This window comes from Ursus maritimus, unplaced genomic scaffold (assembly GCF_017311325.1).
Source record: "Ursus maritimus isolate PB19 unplaced genomic scaffold, ASM1731132v1 scaffold_2, whole genome shotgun sequence".
Taxonomy (NCBI): Eukaryota; Metazoa; Chordata; class Mammalia; order Carnivora; family Ursidae; genus Ursus; species Ursus maritimus.
In genome coordinates this window covers 92,339,587-92,362,607 of record NW_024424452.1, presented here as the reverse complement: position 1 = coordinate 92,362,607, position 23,021 = coordinate 92,339,587, and the positions used below count along the sequence as shown (strand labels likewise).

The 23,021-nt window shown below is 34.6% G+C and overlaps 1 protein-coding gene across 1 annotated transcript in view; it reads left to right on the top strand.

Annotated features, from left to right (window-relative positions):
- PPP2R5A (protein phosphatase 2 regulatory subunit B'alpha) overlaps positions 1 to 23,021 on the top strand; it is a 65,508-nt gene that overhangs the window by 29,920 nt on the left and 12,567 nt on the right. The window contains exons 2-5 of the mRNA XM_008701172.2: positions 1,803 to 1,999; positions 4,689 to 4,790; positions 17,847 to 17,939; positions 21,936 to 22,066. Of these exons, the coding sequence (XP_008699394.2) occupies positions 1,803 to 1,999; positions 4,689 to 4,790; positions 17,847 to 17,939; positions 21,936 to 22,066 (523 nt within the window). The remainder of the gene's footprint in view (positions 1 to 1,802; positions 2,000 to 4,688; positions 4,791 to 17,846; positions 17,940 to 21,935; positions 22,067 to 23,021) is intronic.

Here is a 23,021-nt window from a genome sequence, read left to right as displayed (position 1 = left end):
TGACCATATATTAAAATGGGCTATTGCATGAGTTTGTATTGCTTTTAGCATAAGGAAAAAAACAAAACCCTGTTAGAACTGAGTTAGCTTGTAAAGATATGGCACTTATTTTCCCTATATTCCCCATCACTATAATGGAATTTAGTTATATATAAAAATCTAATATATGTTATAATAAAGATATAAAATTATATAATGAGGATATAGATATCTTTATAAATAGATAAAGGTATTACTAACTGAGAAAACCTGTGGGGATTTCCTGTACAGTATGAGTTGAGAAGGATTCTTACAGCTCAGATAATCACCCCTTCTCTAGTGTATAACACATACCCAATCTAATAAGTTTTGCATAATTGGGAAGCTTACAAAAAGCAGAGGTATTCATCTTATACTTTTTCAAACTAAGTATCAGTATAGTAGACATCTATATGATTTCTTTTAAATTTAATCTCAGGGGGCGCCTGGGTGGCACAGCGGTTAAGCATCTGCCTTCGGCTCAGGGCGTGATCCCGGCGTTATGGGATCGAGCCCCACGTCAGGCTCCTCCTCTATGAGCCTGCTTCTTCCTCTCCCACTCCCCCTGCTTGTGTTCCCTCTCTCGCTGGCTGTCTCTATCTCTTTCAAATAAATAAATAAAATCTTTAAAAATAAATAAATAAATAAATTTAATCTCAGTCAAGAAACTTAAATAATTGAGCTAATTGAAGGTCCTTGTTTACAGATGTGAAGGTTCAGAATTGAAATTTTGCTGTTTTTCAAATGTTGGAAACAAAAGGATTTAATACATTTGTTAGAATCAAATCAATATAATGTGCCCATATGTTTGTAATAAGTAGAGGGTAAAACAATAAACGTTTACTGAATGTCTGTTGTGTACCAGGCACTGTGCTAGATATGAGGTGGTGGGGAGGAAGAGAGAAAAGATCACACTTGTTTCCTGTGTTTAGTGTCCTAATAGTTTAGGAGTGTTGTACATGTAAAACATAATTGCCATATAATATAGCACAATAAATGTTATAGTAGAGATACACACCTAAGATACATTTGGGTAAAAGTGGATTAACCAATCAGCTTTAGTGTCTTAGACAGCATTTCTGAGGGGAATATGTTTCTGCTGAAACCTAATAAATGGGGAGAGTTCCCAGGGTGGGAATGTGGGGAAAGGGCATTCCATGCAGAGGAAACTGTAAAATCTTGGCAAGTTGCAGGGAATATGATTTAACCAAAGTGAGGGTACGTGCTGGAAAGTGTTGAGAGATGATTGTTGACAGTAGACAGCTGAATTTTGTATACAATTCTGAGGAGTTTGAGCTTCAATTTGTAATTTTGGGAGGATCATTGGAAAGTATTGAGTGTGATCAGATTGATTCTCCTTTTAGCAAGATTTTAGCTTTTGAGATTGTTTAGAAGATAAATCAGGAGTTGTAGTAGTTACGGGAACAGGCAAGAGGAGCAGTTAGGATATCACTTTTGTATCTAGATGGTGGATGATGAGGGTATTAAAATGGCAGTGGGAATGACAAGAAAAGGATGATTCCAGATATGTTAAAGAAACAGAATCCGTAATATTTAATGATTGATTATGGGTAGTGAGAGAGAAGGAAAAGTCCATTATGTTTCCTCGTTTCTGGCATGAATGATGAGATTAGATGGATGAATTTTTCAGTAGATTTTTTTTTCCTCACTAGATTTTTGAGAGAAGCTTTATGTGTATGAATAGCTCCTATAAAATTAATAGGCATATTAAAGGTAGTTTCTGGGTAGGTTATTTCTAAGTTTTTCTTTATTTTTATTTATAGATGCCACTTCCAATGAACAACAAGAGCTTTTCTGTCAGAAGTTGCAGCAGTGTTGTATACTGTTTGATTTCATGGACTCTGTTTCAGACTTGAAGAGCAAAGAAATTAAAAGAGCAACACTGAATGAACTGGTTGAGTATGTTTCAACTAATCGTGGTGTAATTGTTGAATCAGCGTATTCTGATATAGTAAAAATGGTAAGATTTATATAAATTCAAGTAAGATCTAAGGTGTAATTATGAATTACTGGGGCTGATTTTTAATAAATGAGCAATAATCAACGTACTCAAAATGTTTTTAAAGTAGTTCATTTGAAAGATTATCCATCCATTCTAGTGATGGTGTCATTGCTTATAATAGTCTGAAAATTCAATAAGACACAGTGGCTGGTGGCTGCCGTATTGTATATTGCAGATCCAGAGCTTAGGAGAAAGATGTAGGCTTAAGATTATACAGACTGATAGATAATTAATATGATAGGGCTGAATTGTCACTAAGGGAGGATGTCTAAAGTGGGAAGAGAAGAACAATGAAAAACTATGGGATTCTCTACATTTCAGTAGTTGGGTAAAGGAGATCTAAAAAATTATATTTATTTAAAATATTTTAATATATTTATAGAGTCTATAACACTTGAATTTTGATAAAAACTCGGGACCTTTAAAAAGTTAAGTAACATAAATAAGTGTATGAAATCTCTGAAATATAAATTACTGCTAACTTTATTAAAGTAAGGTTGTTTAGGATATTGTTTATTAATAATTCAACCTTATTCTCCATCAAATAGTAGAAATTTGTTTAGGATTTGTGACTTTTGTATTTTGGTGCATAGTAACAAAATACAAAAAATTTAGTTGGAGTAATTAGAGAGTCACTGAGTACATAATTGAAGCTTAAATGTTACCCGGGTATAGAAGGTTATAGCAAGTATAATTTGTACTTGTCTTCATTTCCTTCCCCTTGCCTAATATATGTTCTGGGGGAAGAACAAAATGTAGTTAAATTTGGCCCTATTATACTAGTTTTCTTTCATCACTCTGTACTAGAAAATTTTGTGTTTTTTTTTTTAATGAAAATAAAAGCCTTAAAGAATTTTTAAAAGATTAGCTGTTCCAGAGAACATTGATCAAAATAAAATTGGTTTCCGAAACTCTCATAGACAGTAAAAAGTGACCGTTTGAAAACGGAAATATTGAATACTGATAAACTTATTTTGTTTTTTGTTTTGCGTTTATCATTAAAATATGTTCAGAGGAAAACAGTATTTCTATTTTACTGATTCCAAATGGTTAGTATTCATGAATTTTGAAAATACTGAAAAAGATACTTTATTTTTATCTCTGTAAATGTACTGACTTGAGGAGGGGGTGCCTGGCTGGCTTAGTGGGTAGTTCGTGCAACTCTTGATGTCAGACTTATGAGTTTGAGTACCATGTTGGGTATAGAGATTACTTAAAGTTACTGACTTGGATATTGAAGTGACTTAAATATTTGCATATTGAAAATGCTCAAATATTTGAGTCAAATTATTCTGTAATTTGCTATGTAATAATAAATTCTGGAATTTAATTTCTTTCCCCAAGAAAAAAGGTGTGTGTGTTTGTCGTCTTTTTTTTTTTTTTCCGGGTACTTTATTTCTAGGTAAGTGTGAAGCCAGCTCACCCTGTTGGCCCTGTAAAGCTCTTATGTATGTTTGTTATATACAGTTACTTTTGTTGGTGGCTAGAAGGTTATTTTTTTTTCTTTTACTACCAATAGTAAGTATGATGTCAAAGGCAAATTATGCCCTCTTCTGGGATATATTTCCCTTTGAAGTTTTGTCTGTGACTTTCTGCCATTCTTTGAGAAATTGATATCCATCAAACTTTTGGTTCTGCCTTAATGTTGAGTTCTAACAGATCAAATTCTAGGTTATTACTTTCTAAGTCTTATGGTTCTAGTAGTTGACTGTTAGCAGTTCTTTGGCTGACCATAGATGCCACTTCATAAGAACAGTTGGAGATTTGCTTGCACCACCAAACAGCTCTTGTCTCATCCTTTACTCCATAAATAGTTTATTTCAGGTGACCAGTCCTTATTAGTATGGCTTTAAATGTTTACTAAGCCATGTAGTCTCTCAGTCTGTTCATCATTCTTCAAAGAATTGTGAGTTAGCACCACAGTCTAACTTTGTTAGAGAAAAAAAGATGTGAAATTTACCTTGCTGCTGAGACAGTTGAATGACAAAATTATAACTATTGTATTTCATTGAATCTGAAATGAAGAATCTCACATCCTGATTTCAGAGAGATTAATGTTTTTTTTTTTAAAAAGGCTCAGAGTAGATGAAATACATTAAATCACCAATGGGGTATTATAAACTATATCTGTAATAGCAGTGAAAGTATTCTGCCTCCCACTCCTCTCCTTAGTGTGGTGTGTATGTATAGGAATGGAGATCTTTTCTCAAACTCTTTCGTATTGTAAGGTAAGTAAATGGCTGGATTAGAATATGGAGGGAATTGTGGAAAGATGAAGAGGATCAAGTTAGAGATAGGTAGAGTTAGGATCTTTATGCTTTTCCCCCCATAATCCCCTCCCCTCCTTTTTTTTTTTTTTCTGTTAAGCAAAACTTGGAAAGAACAACTTGTAATATAAGGAAGGAGGAATCCAGAAGAAATCTGTAATCTTTAGTAGGTTGGCATCTGAAGAAGTCAGTTATGGATTAGAGAAAAGAGAAACAAATGCCTGCCTTCTTCATATCTTGATGAGGTTTATAGGTTTTGAACTAGGCTTGTAGTCACAACTTAACTCTTTCCTTAAAGTTATCTTTAAACTATTTCATTTACATTGTTTAATCTAATTATACAGCAAGGAATATAAATCTAAATTTCTTTTTCTTTACAGATCAGTGCTAATATCTTCCGTACTCTTCCTCCAAGTGATAATCCAGATTTTGATCCAGAAGAGGATGAACCCACGCTTGAGGCCTCTTGGCCTCACATACAAGTATGAAACATATTATATATTGATAATTTTTGCATTTATGATATTCTGCTGAAATCATGGTGGTTTTTAGATCCGAGTGTCTATTTAAAATATTTGACTTTTAGTATGTGTTATCATTATTTTCTTTTTCCCAAAATGTTTTTACTTTTTTATTGTGATAAAATACACTTTTATCATTTAAACCATTTTAAAGTGTACTGTTCAGTGGCATTAAGTACATTCACAGTGCTGTGCAACCATCACCATTTCTAGTTCTAGAAGTTTTTCATTACCCCAGTGGAAGCCCCCTTCACATTAGCAGTCACTTCCCATTCTCCTAACCCCACAATCCCTGACAACTACTAATCTGCCTTCTGGCTCTATGGATTTGCCTGTTATGAATATTTAATATAAGTGAAATCATATAATATGTGGCCTTTTGTGTCTGGGTTCTTTTATTTAACATAGTATTTTCAAGGTTCAGCAATGTTGTCTCGTGTGTCCATACCTCATTCTTTTTAATGGGTGAATAATATTTCATTTTCTGGATACACCATATTTTATTTATCCATTAATCAGTTAATGGATGTTTTGGCTTATTGTAACAAGAGCTATTATGACCAGTCACGTACCAGTTTTTGTTTTAAAATGTTTCCCATTAAATTTTGATAAGTTGTGTTTTTGTTTTCATTCACCTCAAATATTTTCTAATTTTCCTGTGATTTCTTCTTTATTATTTAGGAATATGTTAAATTTCTACATATTTTTGACCACCACGTTTCTTTCTATTACTGATTTCTAATTATTTCATTGTAGTTGGAGAATATACTTTAAGTTCATTGAGGATTGAGTTCATTTAGTTCAGTCCTTTAAGTTCATTGAGGATTGTATTAGGACCTCACATATAGTATATTCTGGAGAATGTTTCATGTGTGCTTGAGAAGAATGTGTGTTCTGTGGTTGTTGGTAGAGTGTTCTGTAGAAATCTGTTAGGTCTAATTGGTTTGTAAGGTTGTTCAAGTCTTCCATTTCCTTGTTTTGATCTTTTATTTACTTCTATCCATTATTGAAAGTGAGATATTGAAGTTTCCAGCTATTGTTGCTGAATTATATATTTCTCTCCAATTCTGTCAGGTTTTTCTTCATGTATTTTGGGGCCCTGTTGTTAGCTGCTTATGTTTATAATTGTTATATCTTCCATCTGGATGTGCTTATCATTGTAACTCTAGAAAGTTTCTCAAGTTTATTTTGTCTCATATTAGTATAGGCACTCCACCTCTCTTTTGGTTACTGTTTGCATGATACATCTTTTTCACCCTTTTACTTTTAATCTGTTTCTTTGAGTCTAAATTGTGTCTTGTAAAAGTTGGATATGTTTTTTTAGTTAGTTTCGACAGTTTCTGCCTTTTGATTGGAATGATTAATCCATTTACATTTAATGTAATTACAGATAAGATAGGATTTACATCTGCCATTTTGCAATTTTCTGTTTCATGCCATTTTGTTTCTCTATTCTCCATGACCACTTTTTGTATTAAACAGTTATTTTCTAAGGTACCATTTTAATTCCTTTTTTTTTTTTTTTGAAGATTTTATTTATTTGTCAGAGAGAAAAAGCACAAGCAGGGGGAATGGTAGGCAGAGGGACAAGCAGGCTGTCCGCTGAGCAGGGAGCTCAATGCGAGACTTGATCCCAGAGCCCTAGGATCGTGACCTGAGCTGAAGGCAGATGCTTAAACAACTAAGCCACCCAGGCATCCTTACCTTTGTTTTGTTTTGTTTTGTTTTGAACTGTATTTTTTATTTTTTTAGTAGTTACCCTGGGGATTACAGTTAGCATCTTAAAACAATCTAGTTTGGTTGAATACTAACTTAATTTCAATAATATACAAAATTTTGGTCCAGTATACCTCCATTGCCTCCCCTACCTCCTTGGTGGTATTATTTGTGGTATTATTGTCATACAAATTAGATCTTCTTTTTTTAAAGATTTATTTATTTGAGAGAGAGACAGAGCATGGGGGTGGGCAGAGGGAGAGGGGAAGCACACTCCCCACTGAGTGGGGAGCCAGACACAGGGCTCAATTTCACAAATCTGAGATCATGACCTGAGCCAAAACCAAGAGTCAGACACTTAACTGACTAAGCCAACCAGGTGCCCCATGAATTAGACCTTTATACATGCCCACCAATACAGTTTTGTAATTATTGCTTTATGTGGTTGTCTTGTAGAGCAATAGAATAAATTAGTTATAAATAAAATACGTTTATGCTGTCATATTTATTTATGTATAGTTGACCCTTGAACAACATGAGTTTTAACTGCATGGGTCTACTTATATGCAAATTTTGTTTGATAAATACAGTACTGCAAATGTATTCTCTTCCTTATGTTTTTTTAAAAATTTTAATTCCAGTATAGTTAATATACAGTGTTATGTTAGTTTCAGGTATACAGTGTAGTGATTCAACACTTCTGTATATTACTCAGTGCTCACTGTGATAAGTTTACTCATAATCCCCTTCATCTGTTTCAGCCATTCCCCCCACCCACCTCCCCTTTGGTAACCTTTAGTTTGTTCTTTATAATTATTTATAGAGTCTATTTTTTGGTTTGTTTCTTTTCTTCTTTGTTCTGTTGTTTTCCTCTTTAAATTCCACATGTGAGTGAAGTTATATGGTATTTGTCTTCCTCTGACTGACTTATTTCACTTAGCACTGTACTCTCTAGATCCATCCGTGTTGTTTGAAATGGCAAGATTTCATTCTTGTTTATGGCTGAGTAATAGTCCACTGTGTGTGTGTGTGGAGGGGGGGGATATAATATTCCACACACACACCACATCTCTTTTATCCATATTCATTTATCAGTGGACACTTGGGCTACTTCCATAATTTGGCTGTTGTAAATTATGCTGCAGTAAACATTGGGGTACATATATCTTTTCAAATTAGTGTTTTCATATTCTTTGGGTAAATACCCAGTAATATAATTACTGGATAATATAGTAGTTCTATTTTTAATTTTTTGAGGAACCTCCATACTATTTTCCACAGCAGCTGCACTAGTTTGCATTCCCCTTATGATGTATTTTTTTTAATGAATTTTTTTCAGATTTTTATTCATTTATTTGTGAGAGAGAGCACAAGCAGGGGGCAGAGGGAGAGGGAGAAGCAGACTCCCCGCTGAGCAGGGAGCCCGACGTGGGGCTTGACCCCAGGGTCCTGGGATCATGACCTGAGCCAGAAGCAGACTCTTGACCTACTGAGCCCCCCCCCCCACCAGACGCCCCTGGATAATCTCTACTCATCTGCCTTCACATTCACTTACTCTTTCTTATGCCAGCTCAGATTGTTTTGGGTTGCTTTTGTGGGTCAGCAAGTTCACTGAAGTCCTCACTCTGCCATTCAGAAGTCTCTTATCTGGAGCATGTCTATTTAATTGAGACTGAGGGAGGGGTGTCTTCCTGACCTAAATGCCATTATGTGACAGTTCACACCTCAGATGTAATTGGAAAATTGGTAATAAAAACTTATATAGGCAGGACCAATTCTTCCATTAAACCTTCCCTGTTTCTGTCTAGCTCTAACTGCGTCATTCAAACATACCCTCAAATATGTGGCTTTAATGTAATGTCATCTAGGGTTCACTCAGGAGAATCACATTGGCACTACCTCAGTTCATACTTTAGTAACTAGCACTCTTCAGGTAGAATTCAGGGTAGATCATCCTACACTACTTACAGACTGTTACAGAGAATCCACTATAGCCATAAAGTATTGTACGCACATGTGTATAGTGTTTCTTTTGCACATGTTTTTATTTATATCTAGTCTTTGTGATCATTGATTTTTGTTCCCCAGTTGTCTAGCTAAAATACTCTGAGAATATTCAAATGACACTTTATTATTTTTAAGCAAGGCTCTGAAGGAGAAAGTAAAAGCTCAAAGGACTCTTGCCTTTAATGCTTCAAATAAATTTTGTATTTTAAAAATAATATTAATGACCTAAAATCTGCAGGCAAGCACAATGATATGTTTTTCTAGAGAATTTAATGAATAGGTCTATATATAACCAATGGTACTCATTTATAAGACTGCTGATCATGATTAGCGAATTATATTATAGCAATACGAATAACTATTGAGCACTTACGTGTTTCAGAGATAGTGACAACTGCTTTATATACATTATCTCATTTAATCCTTTTGGTAACACCATAATATTCACATTTTAGGATAGAGGGATGGGTGATGGGCAGTAAGGAGGGCACTTGACGTAATGAGCACTGGGTGTTATATGCAACTGATGAATCACCAAATTCTGCCAAACTAATAATACACTATATGTTAACTAAATTGAATTTAAATAAAAAATTTTTCAAAAATATTGTTTACATTTTATAGATAAGCTCACGTGAAGATAAAAGAGATTAAGAACCCTGCCCAAGATTATAAAAGTAATAAATGGCCAAATTAGGTTTACAACTCAAGTATTACTCCAGAGTACTTGCTCTAAATTTTTAAAAGCTTTAGTGCCTCTCTTAAATATAGTCTGTGGCCCTAAAATAAATGCATACCAGTTCTTAATGAGGCTTAATTCATACCTTCTTAGCTTCATTGTAACACCAGTAAATTAAATCTTCCAAATAATTCAACTAGCCATACTTTTTCTTTTTTAGCCCTCATAAGTGAGTTTTTAAAGGTATAATTATATAGGTATGGATATGCCTTAAATAAAACCAAAGTTTATATATACAAAATCTAACAAGAGAATTATTATCATTACAAAGCCTGATGAAATGGAAGTGATTCTGGTGACAGACCTCTACTTAAATCCCAGTTTTTATACTTTTTCTACCTGTATGACCTGGTTAAGCTGTTTAACTTCTCTGTATCCTCCTTTATAAAACTGGAATAAAACAGGATTGTATAAGGATTGAATGAGATAATGTATGCACAGAAACTAGCACAGTTTTTAAAACTATACTGTTTTCTCTTCCCTTGGTTTCTTAAAAGATAAGTACTTTTGGTATGTGGGAAGAAGTATAATTTTGTTTTTATTGTTAACTTTATGCTGATACCTTTATATGATATATGATACCCTTGGTTCTTTCTCTGATAGCTAATTTATTGGTTCCCTAGAATGAACAATACTGAAATTATCAAGTAGTCTCTTCTCCCATTTCCTACTTACCTAGCATCTAATGTAAATAATGCATTTACTCTCACAGTAAATACCTATATAGCAATTCAGAACTTCTGCTTTCCATTCACTCTTCTCCATCCCCTCCCTCAACTTTATATTTTTATTCTTGTATAATACTTGCATGGTTAGAATGTGTAACTCTTGTATACTACTATTCTGTTACCCTTATGGCCATTGCTTTTTATTAGTTCTACGGGTAATATATTTAATTTTACCATCAATCTGTATGTCAGAGTTCCTCTAATCATTAATTGGTAATTTGGAGCTCATTCTTTTTTTTTTTTAAGTTTTTATTTATTTAAGTAATCTATACCCCAGTGTGGGGCTCAAACTCACAAGCCCTGAGATCAAGAGTAAATTGCTCTTCAAGCTGAGCCAACCAGGTGCCCCTGGAGCTCATTCTTTAGAGAGGAACTCGTGGAAATATTATTCCCTGAGTTTTTGCATGTACAACAGCAATTTGTGTGTAGCTTTAATTTCTAAAGATCAACCTGATTTGTTATGAAATCCTTGATTCATCTTTCCTAAGGTACCTTAAATATGTTATTCCGTTGTCTTCTGATTTCAGTCTGATTTTCCTTCCTTATATAAAGACTTGGGTGTTTTTGCTTGGACACCTAAAGGATGTTTTTCCTTTAATGGCCAAGTGCTTTACTGGTCATACACAAGTGTTGATTTTTCTAGATAAATGTTCTCAGTTGAATAGTACTCTTTCACTATAAAAGTCAACTTTTATTTTTATTTCTGAAAAGTTTTTTTCAGTAATAGTTTTTAATGTTTCTTTTGTTGCACTGCTTTGTTTTTCTTCTTTGGGGATGCCAGCTATTCATATGTTGGCTCTTCTTTGGTTCTCTGTGTCTCTTACTTTCTCTTGAAGTCTTATTTTTTTAATCTCCTTTTTTATTCTGTTGGACTGTTGTTCATCTTTCTTATTTCCATTCCCTTTTTCCTTTTTTGATTCCTCTAGTTGTAAGGCAGACTGACAGTATGAGAGACAGGTGAGAGGAAGGGAATGGGTACTATATTAGTCAACCAACAATGCCTGCCACAGGCTAGAATCATTGGAGGAGAGAGTCTGTGTTGAGTAAAATGAAAAATGATATTTTTTAATGGCAATAGGATGGATAATCAGCAACATCAGCTATTTTTTATATAGTTTCTGGGAGGTAGAGAGAAACCCTGCTTTATATGTGCTAGCTGTTACTTCCGATTACATTGTTCATTTTTATTTTGCCAGGACTTACATTTTTAGTGGTCATTCCATTTTATTTTAAAATACAGGAGAAAGAAATTTATAATATTCTGTGCTCTTTGGGACACTAAACAATAGTCTGCCTCATTTATTCTGTCTAGCATATACATATCTAAATAAAGTGAAAGAGGAATCCTAAGATTAGCAAAAGCTGATAAAAATTTTAAGATTTATCAGCACATTAGAGCTTAAAGAACTAGAAAATCTGAAGCGGAAAACTTTTTTAATAGCATCATATACCAGTTCATGTGAAATTTGAGACCATAGTTGATATAAAATTAATGATACTATATTTAATAATGCAAAGGTTTTAAAAGCATGAAATTCTCATTAGCTAGTAAGTTATATCTTTTTTAATCACATGTAGTTGGATAATCTGAAAAAGTTTCCTCAGTCTTTGAATTTCTAAAAATAGTATCTCCATTAAGATATTTTTATATGCTCATGGAAATTAACAGTGAAAATTCAGCCAAACAAACAATATGCTTTCTATTTTTCCCCGGTATGATTTGAAGTTTCATTTGAATTCCCTGCCACTAGCAGTTCTTAACATTGTAGTAGGTGGATGGTGAGTTGCTTTCAAAATACAGTTTTTAAAAAATGGGTTTTCTCCCAAGACAGAATACACAGAGACACACAAGAAATTTTCATACATCCATGACCCCAATGAAAAGACTCTGCCCTAGATATATATGTTTATAATTAAAAATCTTTCTTTTAACTAAATTTAGTATACACTTCTAAAATTTGGCAATTAAATGGTCTAGGGCCATCAGAAACTACTAAATGCTGAGTGAACTGATCTACAGGATCTGTCAGAATATAGTTGCTACATCATTATTTAATCATCTTTTTTTTAGGGTGGAATATTAGAGCTGTTCTGATAAATGAGATTGTAGACAGTTGTAGCACTGAGGAAATTTGCTCAATGAAAGTTCTTCTTTTGTTATTGTACTTTATTAAATCAATTCACCTGGAATTTTTTGTTCTGTATTAGAAGTTTACATTTTACATTCAGCTTATCAGATACTTGATTTTAGAAATTGATTTGATAGGATGAAAAATAATCATTAAATTAAAGAGGGGAATAATCACAAGTAATTTCAAACCTTTCAAAATTTTGTTTCCCCAACCCTGTTCATGAATTTCCTAAAAAATGTGCTAATTTATAGTTTGTTTTTACTTTTTTTCCACACTGTAATGGAAATACTAACGAGCAATGGAAAAATGCAATAAATGAAATAAAGAAACAAAGAAAAAAGGAACAAAAGAAAAACCGTTTTAGTAGTAGGTGACTGGTCATCTTTTAATTTACAAAATGTAATATTATATGGTATAATGTGTTATTAACAGTTATAAATTATTTTTTATTTTCTTTCGTAAGTATTACTGCTTTGTATTTATTGAGGACAAACAAGATTATAACTTTCTGTATACTGACTTTTAGATAATTAGGGAGGCTTGGCTGCTGTATTAGCTTGGAATACAGGCAGATTATATAGTATTTTAATTTTCTTTTATTAGTTATTTTCTTTAGTGGCACAGATACTTATGATGTAATTATGTAGGGTACTGACTAAAACATAGACCTTTTTAGGAATAACCTGTATTTTAGGGACTAGAAACTCTTCTTTGTGACCTCTCTCTACAATTAGAAATTTAAACTGGGAACATATACATGTACATTTTACAGTATACACCTTCACACTCAAGTAGCTTTTAGCTTCAGTGTTCAGGCACATTTAGTTCAGTGTATGTTAAGCCGTACATGAATTCTTTCATCTATTAAATCGATTTTAAAACCCATTTAAATTGGGATGCCTGGGTGGCTCAGTGGATTGTCTCCCTTCAGCTCAGATCATGATCCCAGGGTCCTGCTCAGCGGGGAGCCTGCTTCTCCCTCTGCCTGCCGCTCCCTCTGCTTGTGCTCTTTTTCTCTCTCACAAACAAATAAAATCTTAAAAAAAAATTTTAATTAGTTTTCTTTTAATACAGTTTGGAAAATATTGGTCCACCATATTCCTTGAAGAGAGCCTTTTGTGTATATACGGTTCGTTAAAGTTGCTTCTTAGTCTTATTGCCCCTCTGGGCCAAACATTTCCAGTTCCTTTAGCTTTTTGTATAGATCTTATTTTCAGATACTTTAATCATCTGTGGTTTTTGCTGTACCTTCTTCTAAAGTCTTTTACTGTGTAAGGTGTGAAGATCAGAATTTTATATATTTTAACTACCTTAGGAAAGACATGGTCATTAGAGTGGTAAGTTTACCTGTTTTTAGTTACTTTTTACATTTTGTACTTATTTTTTATCTTTTAGGGTATTTTTTTGGTTCACAGAAGTAGGAGGACCAGCCATACATTGAACATATGTGAAGTTTGCCAGTTTACTAGAGAAATGAATCCATTGCTAAAAGTATCTATAGTTCTTTGTAGCACTGTTTCTTAGATTCTTAGAGCAAATTATTTCTTCATATAGAAGAATATAGAGAAACTTCGGTAATTACTCAGAAACAGTCTCTGCACAACTATGATTTTATTCATTCAGTAAATATTCTGTTAAGGCATTGTTCTAAATATTGGGGGTAAAGTATTGAACTAATAAGCAAAATCTTTTATATTCTAGTGGAAAATAATAAATAATACTATGTCAGGGTATGATAAATATAACAAAAAAAGGTAATGCAGGATAAAGAGTATAGAGAGAGTGACAGTGAGGACAGGGTACTAGTTTATAGAAGCATAGTCTTAATTGTGCCATCTTGAAGACTTGCAGCTCTGTACATTAGTGTTTACTTCTGTTTGACATTACTCAGGCATGTGTTTATTAGATAACCTTTTGTTTTCATCTCTTCAGCGGTGCTAAGTTGGCTGCATAAAAGCAGTTTGCTGTTAATCTTGACTGGTCACTTAATGTTCACTGTGTCAGGTAAATGATGGAGATGAAAACTATGTAAGAAATAATAATGTGGTATCTGTGATAGGCATAGGTTTCAACTAATAGAGGATTCAGCTGATGACATACAAGTCTCCCAAAAGACATGTGATTACTCTTAATAGTATTAAGCCTTAAGCACTATATATCTCATGCAGATCTTAAGAGGTAGAGTATATAGGCTAATGCATGCCATACTTGACTCATGTATAACCTGGTCCCACCTTACCACAAATCTTACTTCCACTGAACTAGGGATCTGCATAAAGATTCTGAGTCTCTGATTCCATACCCACCAACCTATACCCTACACATCTGCTTCTCAGGACATGCCCTGCCTTTCTATAATAAGCCCTTTTTCTTCTTGGCTTATCCAAAATCAAATCAAATGTAGGGTTCAGGTTGCAAGTCCTCCTTAAAACTTTTCTTTTGTTATTTTTTTAAAGATTTTATTTATTTATTCAACAGAGATAGAGACAGCCAGCGAGAGGCGGAACACAAGCAGGGGGAGTGGGAGAGGAAGAAGCAGGCTCATAGCGGAGGAGCCTGATGTGGGGCTCGATCCCACAACGCCGGGATCACGCCCTGAGCCGAAGGCAGGCGCTTAACCGCTGTGCCACCCAGGCGCCCCTCCTTAAAACTTTTCTTACTGACTTTATTCCACAGTGATACAGCTCTTTTCTAAACGTCTCCTCCATTCATAGTCTGTCCCATATAATTTTTTAAAGATTTTATTTATTTAGAACACAAGCTGGGGGCAGGGGGGAACAGAGGGAGAGAGAAGCTCAAGCAGACTCCCTGCTGAGTGCAGAGCCCAACATGGGGCTCAGTCTCATGATCCTGAGATCATGACCCAAGCTGATATCAAGAGTCAGGTGCTCAACTGCCTGAGCCAACCAGGTGCCCCTGTGCCGTATAATTTTTGTATATATACCATTTTATATGCTTCTAGTTTTCTCTTCTCTCCCTAACAAGTGAAAGCTTTTTTGGAGCTATACAGTGCCCAGTATCTGTTCACACTATACGTAGCTAAAAAGAAAACTTATTTCGTCTATGCATACACTTCTGACACCAAATGTGTTGATTTTCCACACCAAGAAATTCACCACTTCTCTGTGAACACCAACTGGGTGTCCTATAATTTATTCATTTCTGACACTAATGATCCAGAGTTAACTACAGATGCACAGGTTAAGGGCTCAGTCCCAGGAGACCATGTCCCACTTCACATGGCAGTCATGAGTCTTGGCCTCTTGTACTTCTGACCGACTGGCTCTAAGTCTGGGGTTCCCACCACCCACTCCTCAGGTTTGATAATTTGCCATAACTGCCCATAGAACACAGGGAAACACTTCACTTATTGTTACTTACCAGTTTATTATAACGGATACAACTCAGGAACAGCCAAATGAAAGAGATGCATAGGTTAAGGTATGGAGAAGGGGCTCCATGTGTACCACCCTCCAAGCACCTTGATATGTTCCCTAGCCTGGGAGTTCTCCAGACCCCTTTGTTGAGGATTTTGATGGTGGTCCCAGTAGGTGAATAGGATTTATTAAGTCACTGGCCAGTGGTGATTGAACTCCGTTTCTAGCCTCTCTCCCCTCCCTGGAGGATGGGGAGTGCTGAAAGTTTCAACCCTCTCATTATCACATTGTTTCCTGTGATAACCAGGCTTCATCCTCCTGGAGTTACCACATTAACCTAAACTCAGGCGTGTTTGAAAGGGGCTTCTTATAAATAACAAGAACTGCATCTCTTACCCCTTATCTCTCAGGAAATTCCAAGGATTTTAGGAGCTCTGTGCCAGTAACCAGAGATGAAGACCAAGTATATATTTTCTTATATCACAATATCGCTGTAGGCCAGTATTGGACGTGAAAAATAGGCACGGAGTAGGTTGTGCCGGTGAAACTCCGTAGTAGTCCATGAGACTGTACTAACTCTTCAGAGGACTCTGCTAAATTTTTTATCTTTTTGCATGTGTGCAATCCAAAGCAAAATTATTTGTATAGTTGGTTGATTAGAAGATTATTTATAAATAAAAACTGATATCAATTTCTGTTTTTGTGTTATAATGTCATACTTAACAACTAAAAGTTAGATGATAATTAGACCAGATAAGCATCACTCCTTTGGATAATTGGGGAAAGATGTGTCAGACAAAAACAACCTTTATTCAGCTCCCAAAACTGTTGTTAGGCTTAGAATATTATGGAACTCATAGAAGTAAAAATTTGTTATTCTGTGGTGAATGATAAGGCCCAGATCTGGTAATGCTTTTTTGGGTGTTGTAATGTCTGTGCATTTAGTGTAGCGATCTTTTTTTTTTTTTTTCCCCTCCCTTCTGTATGTGGCCTACCTAAATGTTTATTGAATGACTGTTTTTACTTTGGGACGTAATCTTCCTTTTTTATTTTTAGGGCACTAGACTAATATGTTGTTTGATAGCTAATAAATGAAGGCACATTTGGGGCTATACTTCTGCATTTTATAGCTGTTAGGTTATAATAAAAAAAAACTTTAGTGTATTTTCCTTTCTTAAAAGATAGATGTAGGTGTGATGGAGGTTGATGGAGGTGAGTTAAACTAAACCTTTTTTTTTTTTTAAGATTTTATTTATTTGAGAGAAGAAAGCATGAGTGGCGGGGTGGAGGGGGGAGGGACAGAGGGAGAGGGAGGAGCAGGCTCCCCATCGAGCAGGGGGCTGGACGTAGGGCTCAGTTCCAGGACCCCGAGATCATAGATCCGAGCCAAAGGCAGACGCTTAACTGACTGAGCCACCCAGGCGCCCTAAACCTTGCTTTTGACTCTGATTTTGACAGCAAGTGAACATTTCCTATTACTTTTAAGATGCTTGGCACTCATATATATATTTATATGTATTAATGTATATTATTTTTTTAAGAGGACGAGGGGGTTTGGGGGTAGGGGGAAGCAGGCTCCACACCCAGCACAGAGCCCAGTGAAGGGCTCAGTCTCCCGACCTGTGCTCATGACCTGAGCCGAAACTAAGAGTCGGATGCTTAACTGAGCCACCCAGGTACCCCAAGATGCTTGGCACTTTTTAAGTAGATACCCTGCTGTGACTTCTAGTTTATTCGCTGTGGTAAACAGACATTCCTTCCCAAACCCTGAACTTACATAATTTAGTTCATTACTTCCCTAATGTAAATAAGGCATGCTGGTTTTGATTTAATTTTTTCCCACTATAGTATAGAAAGATGTGAAGTTTTTTGCTTTTTATTGTTAGTGATACACTACCCCTTACAATCCAGTGTATTCTTATCTGGAGGTTTCTGATCCTGTATTTAAAGAACTCTGGAGATTAAATTGGGTGGGTTAGGAGTCCACTGGAGAAAGAACACGTTCCCAGTGAGTATGGACTGCAAAATAGTCTTTCTTTGTTAAATATTTTATAGGTGTTGTTTTTATTTTCTAACTCCTGTAATTTCAGTTTCAACAAGTGATATGAAGCAATAAATCCCCCAATTTACTAGCTTAGGAGGCCAAATTGTGAATATATATTTAGTTCTTAAAAACTGCTACCAACTCATCACGTTTTCTAATGAGGTTGGAAATCTCCCTCCTAGGGTGGTAGAGGAGGTATGTTTGGTATGAAGGGATAAATTTGGGTAAAATTTTTTAGGCATCGTCTTAGTTTTTATTTGGCTTTCTTTCATAGTTGGTTTATGAATTCTTCTTAAGATTTTTGGAGAGCCCTGATTTCCAGCCTAGCATTGCAAAGCGATACATTGATCAGAAATTTGTACAACAGGTAAGGAATTCTTAATGTCTTAAATTTTCTTATGTTCATCTTATCAATGATTTATTAATTTGTGATTAAAATAGTCTTTCAAAACTTAAATGGTTTATTTCACTTTAACAGCATTTAATACTCTTGCCAGACAATTAGGGTAAAGGTGAAGTAGCTTTGAGAATACAAGGGTGTTTTAATCACAAGTGAGCTTCTAATGAAGTCAAGTGAATTTCTTATCCAATACTGAATTCTCATAGTTACTTTATGAAGATCAGAAAAGCAAGCCCTTCTGGACAATCTGAGAAAGCTTGGTATGACCATTCAATCTAAAGGGAAGAAGCCTTCTTTTAAATTTTTAAAGTCTCTGAACTTGAACTTTGACATGTGTTTTAAGCATTGTGACTTTGAAATGACAGAGAAAAAATGGAAATGGAATCATTGTTAGGAGTTTAGGTGTTAGGGTCCTTCCCTGTTATTAATTACCAGTGACCTTTCCTTTTTCCTTTCCCCTTCCCACCTTAGGCATTCTAGCCACCCAGTTCCTAAGCCAGAGATAAATGGGATCTTTAAGAAGAAAAGGAGATAGAGTGAAACAATGTGATACCTTCTTTTATTTGTTCTTTTTTTATTTTTATTTTTTTAAAAGATTTATTTATTTGAGAGAGAGAGAGAGGGCACACACAAGTGGGGGCAGGAGCAGAAGGGGAGAGAGAGTCTCAAACAGACTCCCGATGATTGCAGAGCCTGACACAGGGCTCAATCCCAGGATCCTGAGATCACGACCTGAGCCAAAATCAAGAATCAGCCACTCAAATGACTGAACCACCCAGGCACCCCCTTCTTTTATAAATCGGTTATTAGCTATTATTTTTTGGAACCTAATACTGAAAATTTCTCAGAATGTGTTCATTTTTATTTTTATTTTCAAAATATTTTCAACGATGTAAAAGCCTCTTTTTAACTATGGGGAATTGGCTGGCCCTAGACAAGATTGTGAAGTAGACCAGATCTTTCTACATTCATTTTTTCCTCTGGAAACTTATCAGTATGTAAGGTCTCATTAGGAATTTGATGCTCTCCTCTTCTAGAGTTATTTGCATTTTCAAGAAAGGTAGAAGATGAGTGAGAAGGTAGTGATGAACCCAGTGCTGAGGCTGGGATTAAGATCGTTAGGAGGACCTTTCTTACCCTCTTACCACCACTGTATGATAAAGATTCTACAAACGTGAGTTCCACATATTTGGAATTCATTTTTGGTCATTTACAACTACCTCTGACCTCACATAAAGTATTCTGACTAGTTGCTGTGAGTATATTTAATGGAGAATATTGTCAAGAATATGTTCTTCAGCCATTCAAGCAGCTCCTCATAAATTATGAAGAAATATTAGGTGTGTGCTAACAGTAAAATTTACATTTGATCCACAAGTAAAAATGAGATTAGATGGAGCTTTGTTACTTTGGTAATTGCAAATGAATGCCTATTTATTTCTTTCTGTAGCTCTTGTGTGCTGCGGAAGGAATAAAGCATGTTAAGGAGCTCTGTTAATACCGTATTAAATTGTGTTTAAGATAAAAGCAGGTTGAGAGGAACAGTTGCCGTAGTACTTCAGTCTGGAGTTTGAGGTATTTCTGCTGCTGGATTATTCCATGGATTTCAGGGGGAACTAGAAGATAAGCGGTAGAGTGGGACCCATTTTCTACCTTCTCTAAATACCTGAATTGTCTGAGAAGCCAAAGCCCAATAATTTGTTCTTAGCAGTTTAGACGACTATGCTTTCATAGATCACTTCTCTTAGTTATTCTTACTATGTTACTTTTGTATGTAAGGGAATTCTCAGCTTTTGAATTTTGAAATTATTTGATTACATGGTAATTTTAAGACTTAGATGTACAGGAAAAAAACCTTAAGCATAAATGTGGACATTCATTATTTCAAGAGAAAAAAACACTTGTATAATTCCAAGGTAAGTTCAAGTCATAGGATCTCAGAAGAAAAAAAGGAAACTAAGATTATTGAGTGCATATTTTTATGTGCCAGGCACTGTCCTTACATGATTTTATATAAAGAACTAGACCATGTCTAATTCCACACAGCTAGTAGCTGGGACAATCAGGATTGGAACTAGACTATGATATTACCGTCACGTAAAAAAAAAAAAAACTAGTTTCAACCTTCCTCATTTTACCAATGATGAAAACGCTCAGAGGTTATGAATTACCCTTGAAAACACAGTTAAATATAAGTATCACGGCCAGAATACGAAACAATTGCCTGATGGCTAGGTTTGTATGTGTTTTATTACATGAATTTATATCTATTTATATTTCTAAATAGATTATTTTATTTAGATTAATACTTCGAAATAGGCTTCTTTAAATAGCTTTGAAACTTGGCTAACAGCTATTCTCTAGTTTTATATTTTTCTCCTGAGGATCAACTTGTACTAGATTATAGTTCTTGAATTAAAACATGTCAGCCTTAACAATTAAGGGCCCCTTTTATTAATTTAAAAGCTTGTCTTCTACGTAAACCCAACATCAGAAACTTGGATTTGAGTGTCTCAAGTGAGTGGTTTAACCATTTTTAATTAGAATAATTTGAACTGAATTTATTAGGTATATAAACACAAATTCTATACTCTGGATATTTTTTTTTAAACACTAGATTTTTTTTTTTTAAAGATTTTATTTATTTATTTGACAGGATAGAGACAGCCAGCGAGAGAGGGAACACAAGCAGGGGGAGTGGGAGAGGAAGAAGCAGGCTCATAGCGGAGGAGCCCGATGTGGGGCTCGATCCCATAACGCCGGGATCACGCCCTGAGCCAAAGGCAGATGCTTAACCGCTGTGCCACCCAGGCGCCCCTATACTCTGGATATTTTTGACTGGACTCTCAGTCAGGACTTTAATAACCTAGTGAACAAAGAATGCAAACTATAAACAAGACATTTGTTTAGGGGTATATAAAAATGACTAAAGTCATCACCGCTCTCAAAAAATATCCACTCTAATAATGAGATGGATATGTACAATTACATATAATTCAAGACAGAATGGGAAAGAACTTTGATGAGGTTCAGAGCTTGCCATCTTGACTGTAATTATCAATATCAAAGTACAGAACATAGAATTTCTTGATGACTTCATATACATAATTATATTTTATAGAGAGGGAGTATTTTAAAATTTTTCCTTAGAAAATCCAGTGTTTTATTTAAAATACAGTAGTACCATTTTTTGACAAAAGAAATTCACTTTCTGTACCATTTTAAAAATGGAAATTTGAGCTTTTGACTTTAAATTTTTCACAGATCTCTTTATTCTGTCTTTGCTGAAGAGTTGTGTAGAGAGGTATAGGAAAATGGTGATTTGGGCACTTTGAACTGGTTTAAAATTTTGCAGCCAGTTGCTAAGGTGACTTTAAGTAAAAATCTGTGGTCTTATGTTTTATTTCATTATTTCATGAATGATTTTTGCTCTATTAGCATGTATCTGCTGACTTGATTTTTAGTGTAAAACCACAAAATAGCTTCGGTTTGTATAAATCTTTCCTAGTAAACTGTAAATACTCATTTGCACATGTGTATTTTTTAAACTTCATTTATTTATAATGACTTGCAGTTTGCAAGTTTAAGATTTTTGTATGTAGTTTTAAATTATTAGCATTAAAAATCTCTTAAATTACAACACTCTAAAATTATAAGCCATGATTAGTAGTCAAGAATAGGATAGAATTTTAAAATGAGTGGCAAGGCCAAAAAAAAAAAAAATCCCACTTTTTTGAAGGGTTTATATTATGTTGTTTTTTGAAATGAAGTGAAAAGAAATGTTCCTTAAGCTCTTCTTTAGCTTCATTATTTAGCTGGAATAAAATCAAACTAAGGCAGAATCCTTAAGAATCTTTAAAAAAATTTTTAAGATTTCATGGGTTATCTCTAAATCAAATTAGAATAAAGTGAAGTTTTAGCTCAATTATTTTTAAAAAGTAATTTCTCAGATTTTTTTTAAAGCTCCTGGAGCTTTTTGATAGTGAAGATCCCAGAGAACGTGACTTCCTGAAGACTGTTCTGCACCGAATTTATGGGAAATTTCTTGGATTAAGAGCATTCATCAGAAAACAAATTAACAACATTTTCCTCAGGTAAACTGGTCATATATTCATAATTAGCACTTTTTTCCCCTTCCATGTTTTCTTTTTATTTCAGTTCCTTTAGATTAATTTTTAGTATCTGGACTCTATTGATAGTATTTGAGTCATTTTTAGCATATTTCATGGGTGTCATTTGATTGCATGTAACGTTTTAGAAACTTGTAACCTACTTCTCATGTGAGTGGATAGTAGTAATGAAGACGGTTTTTAATAGGTAATACCAGTGTTCATGTTTAAAACTTATTGAATTTGTCTCGTTACCTATTTCTTTGAGCTTTTTGTTTAAAAAATATGCATAAATACTATTTAAATCATTTGCTCTTGAAAATACTTTCATTTGTTTTTCTGACAAAGCTAATTTATATGGAGCCTATATTTTGACTACTTTATAAATGATAATCTGTTGAGTAGTTGCTTCTAATTAGGAGATTTAGCTTTAATATACCTACATTTCAGTTTTGGTCTGTTCGTTTTGATTGGCAATCTGGCAGAATTAGGCTAGCATTCCCACGTTGTAACAATTAGAAAGCAGTTAACAGCGGTCTCCTCTAGAGAGAATATCTTTCTGCAGGTCTCTGTCCTCCTCTCCTAAGTCCACTTTACTCATTTAACACCATCCCTGTCCTGTAGTCATTTGAGTTTATGACTTCCTGCTTTAACAGCAAGCCTAATCTTGTAAAGCCAGGCAGCCTGTGTAGTTTAGTTTAGTGAAGCTATGAATAAATGTGGCTGTATTACATGTGGGTCCTTTTCTCTTGGATTTTCCTATGGGTGGAGGTTTCCTATTTTGAAAAGTATTTCCTTGAGAAAACCCATCTTTCTTTTAAAATTTTAAGTAAAATACTCCAGGTGAAATAATATTCCATTATCTTTATGGCTAGTTTTAGCAAAAGTTAACTAATTTGGGACAAAATACTTTACAAAGAATTCCTGAAGCATGCTTGTA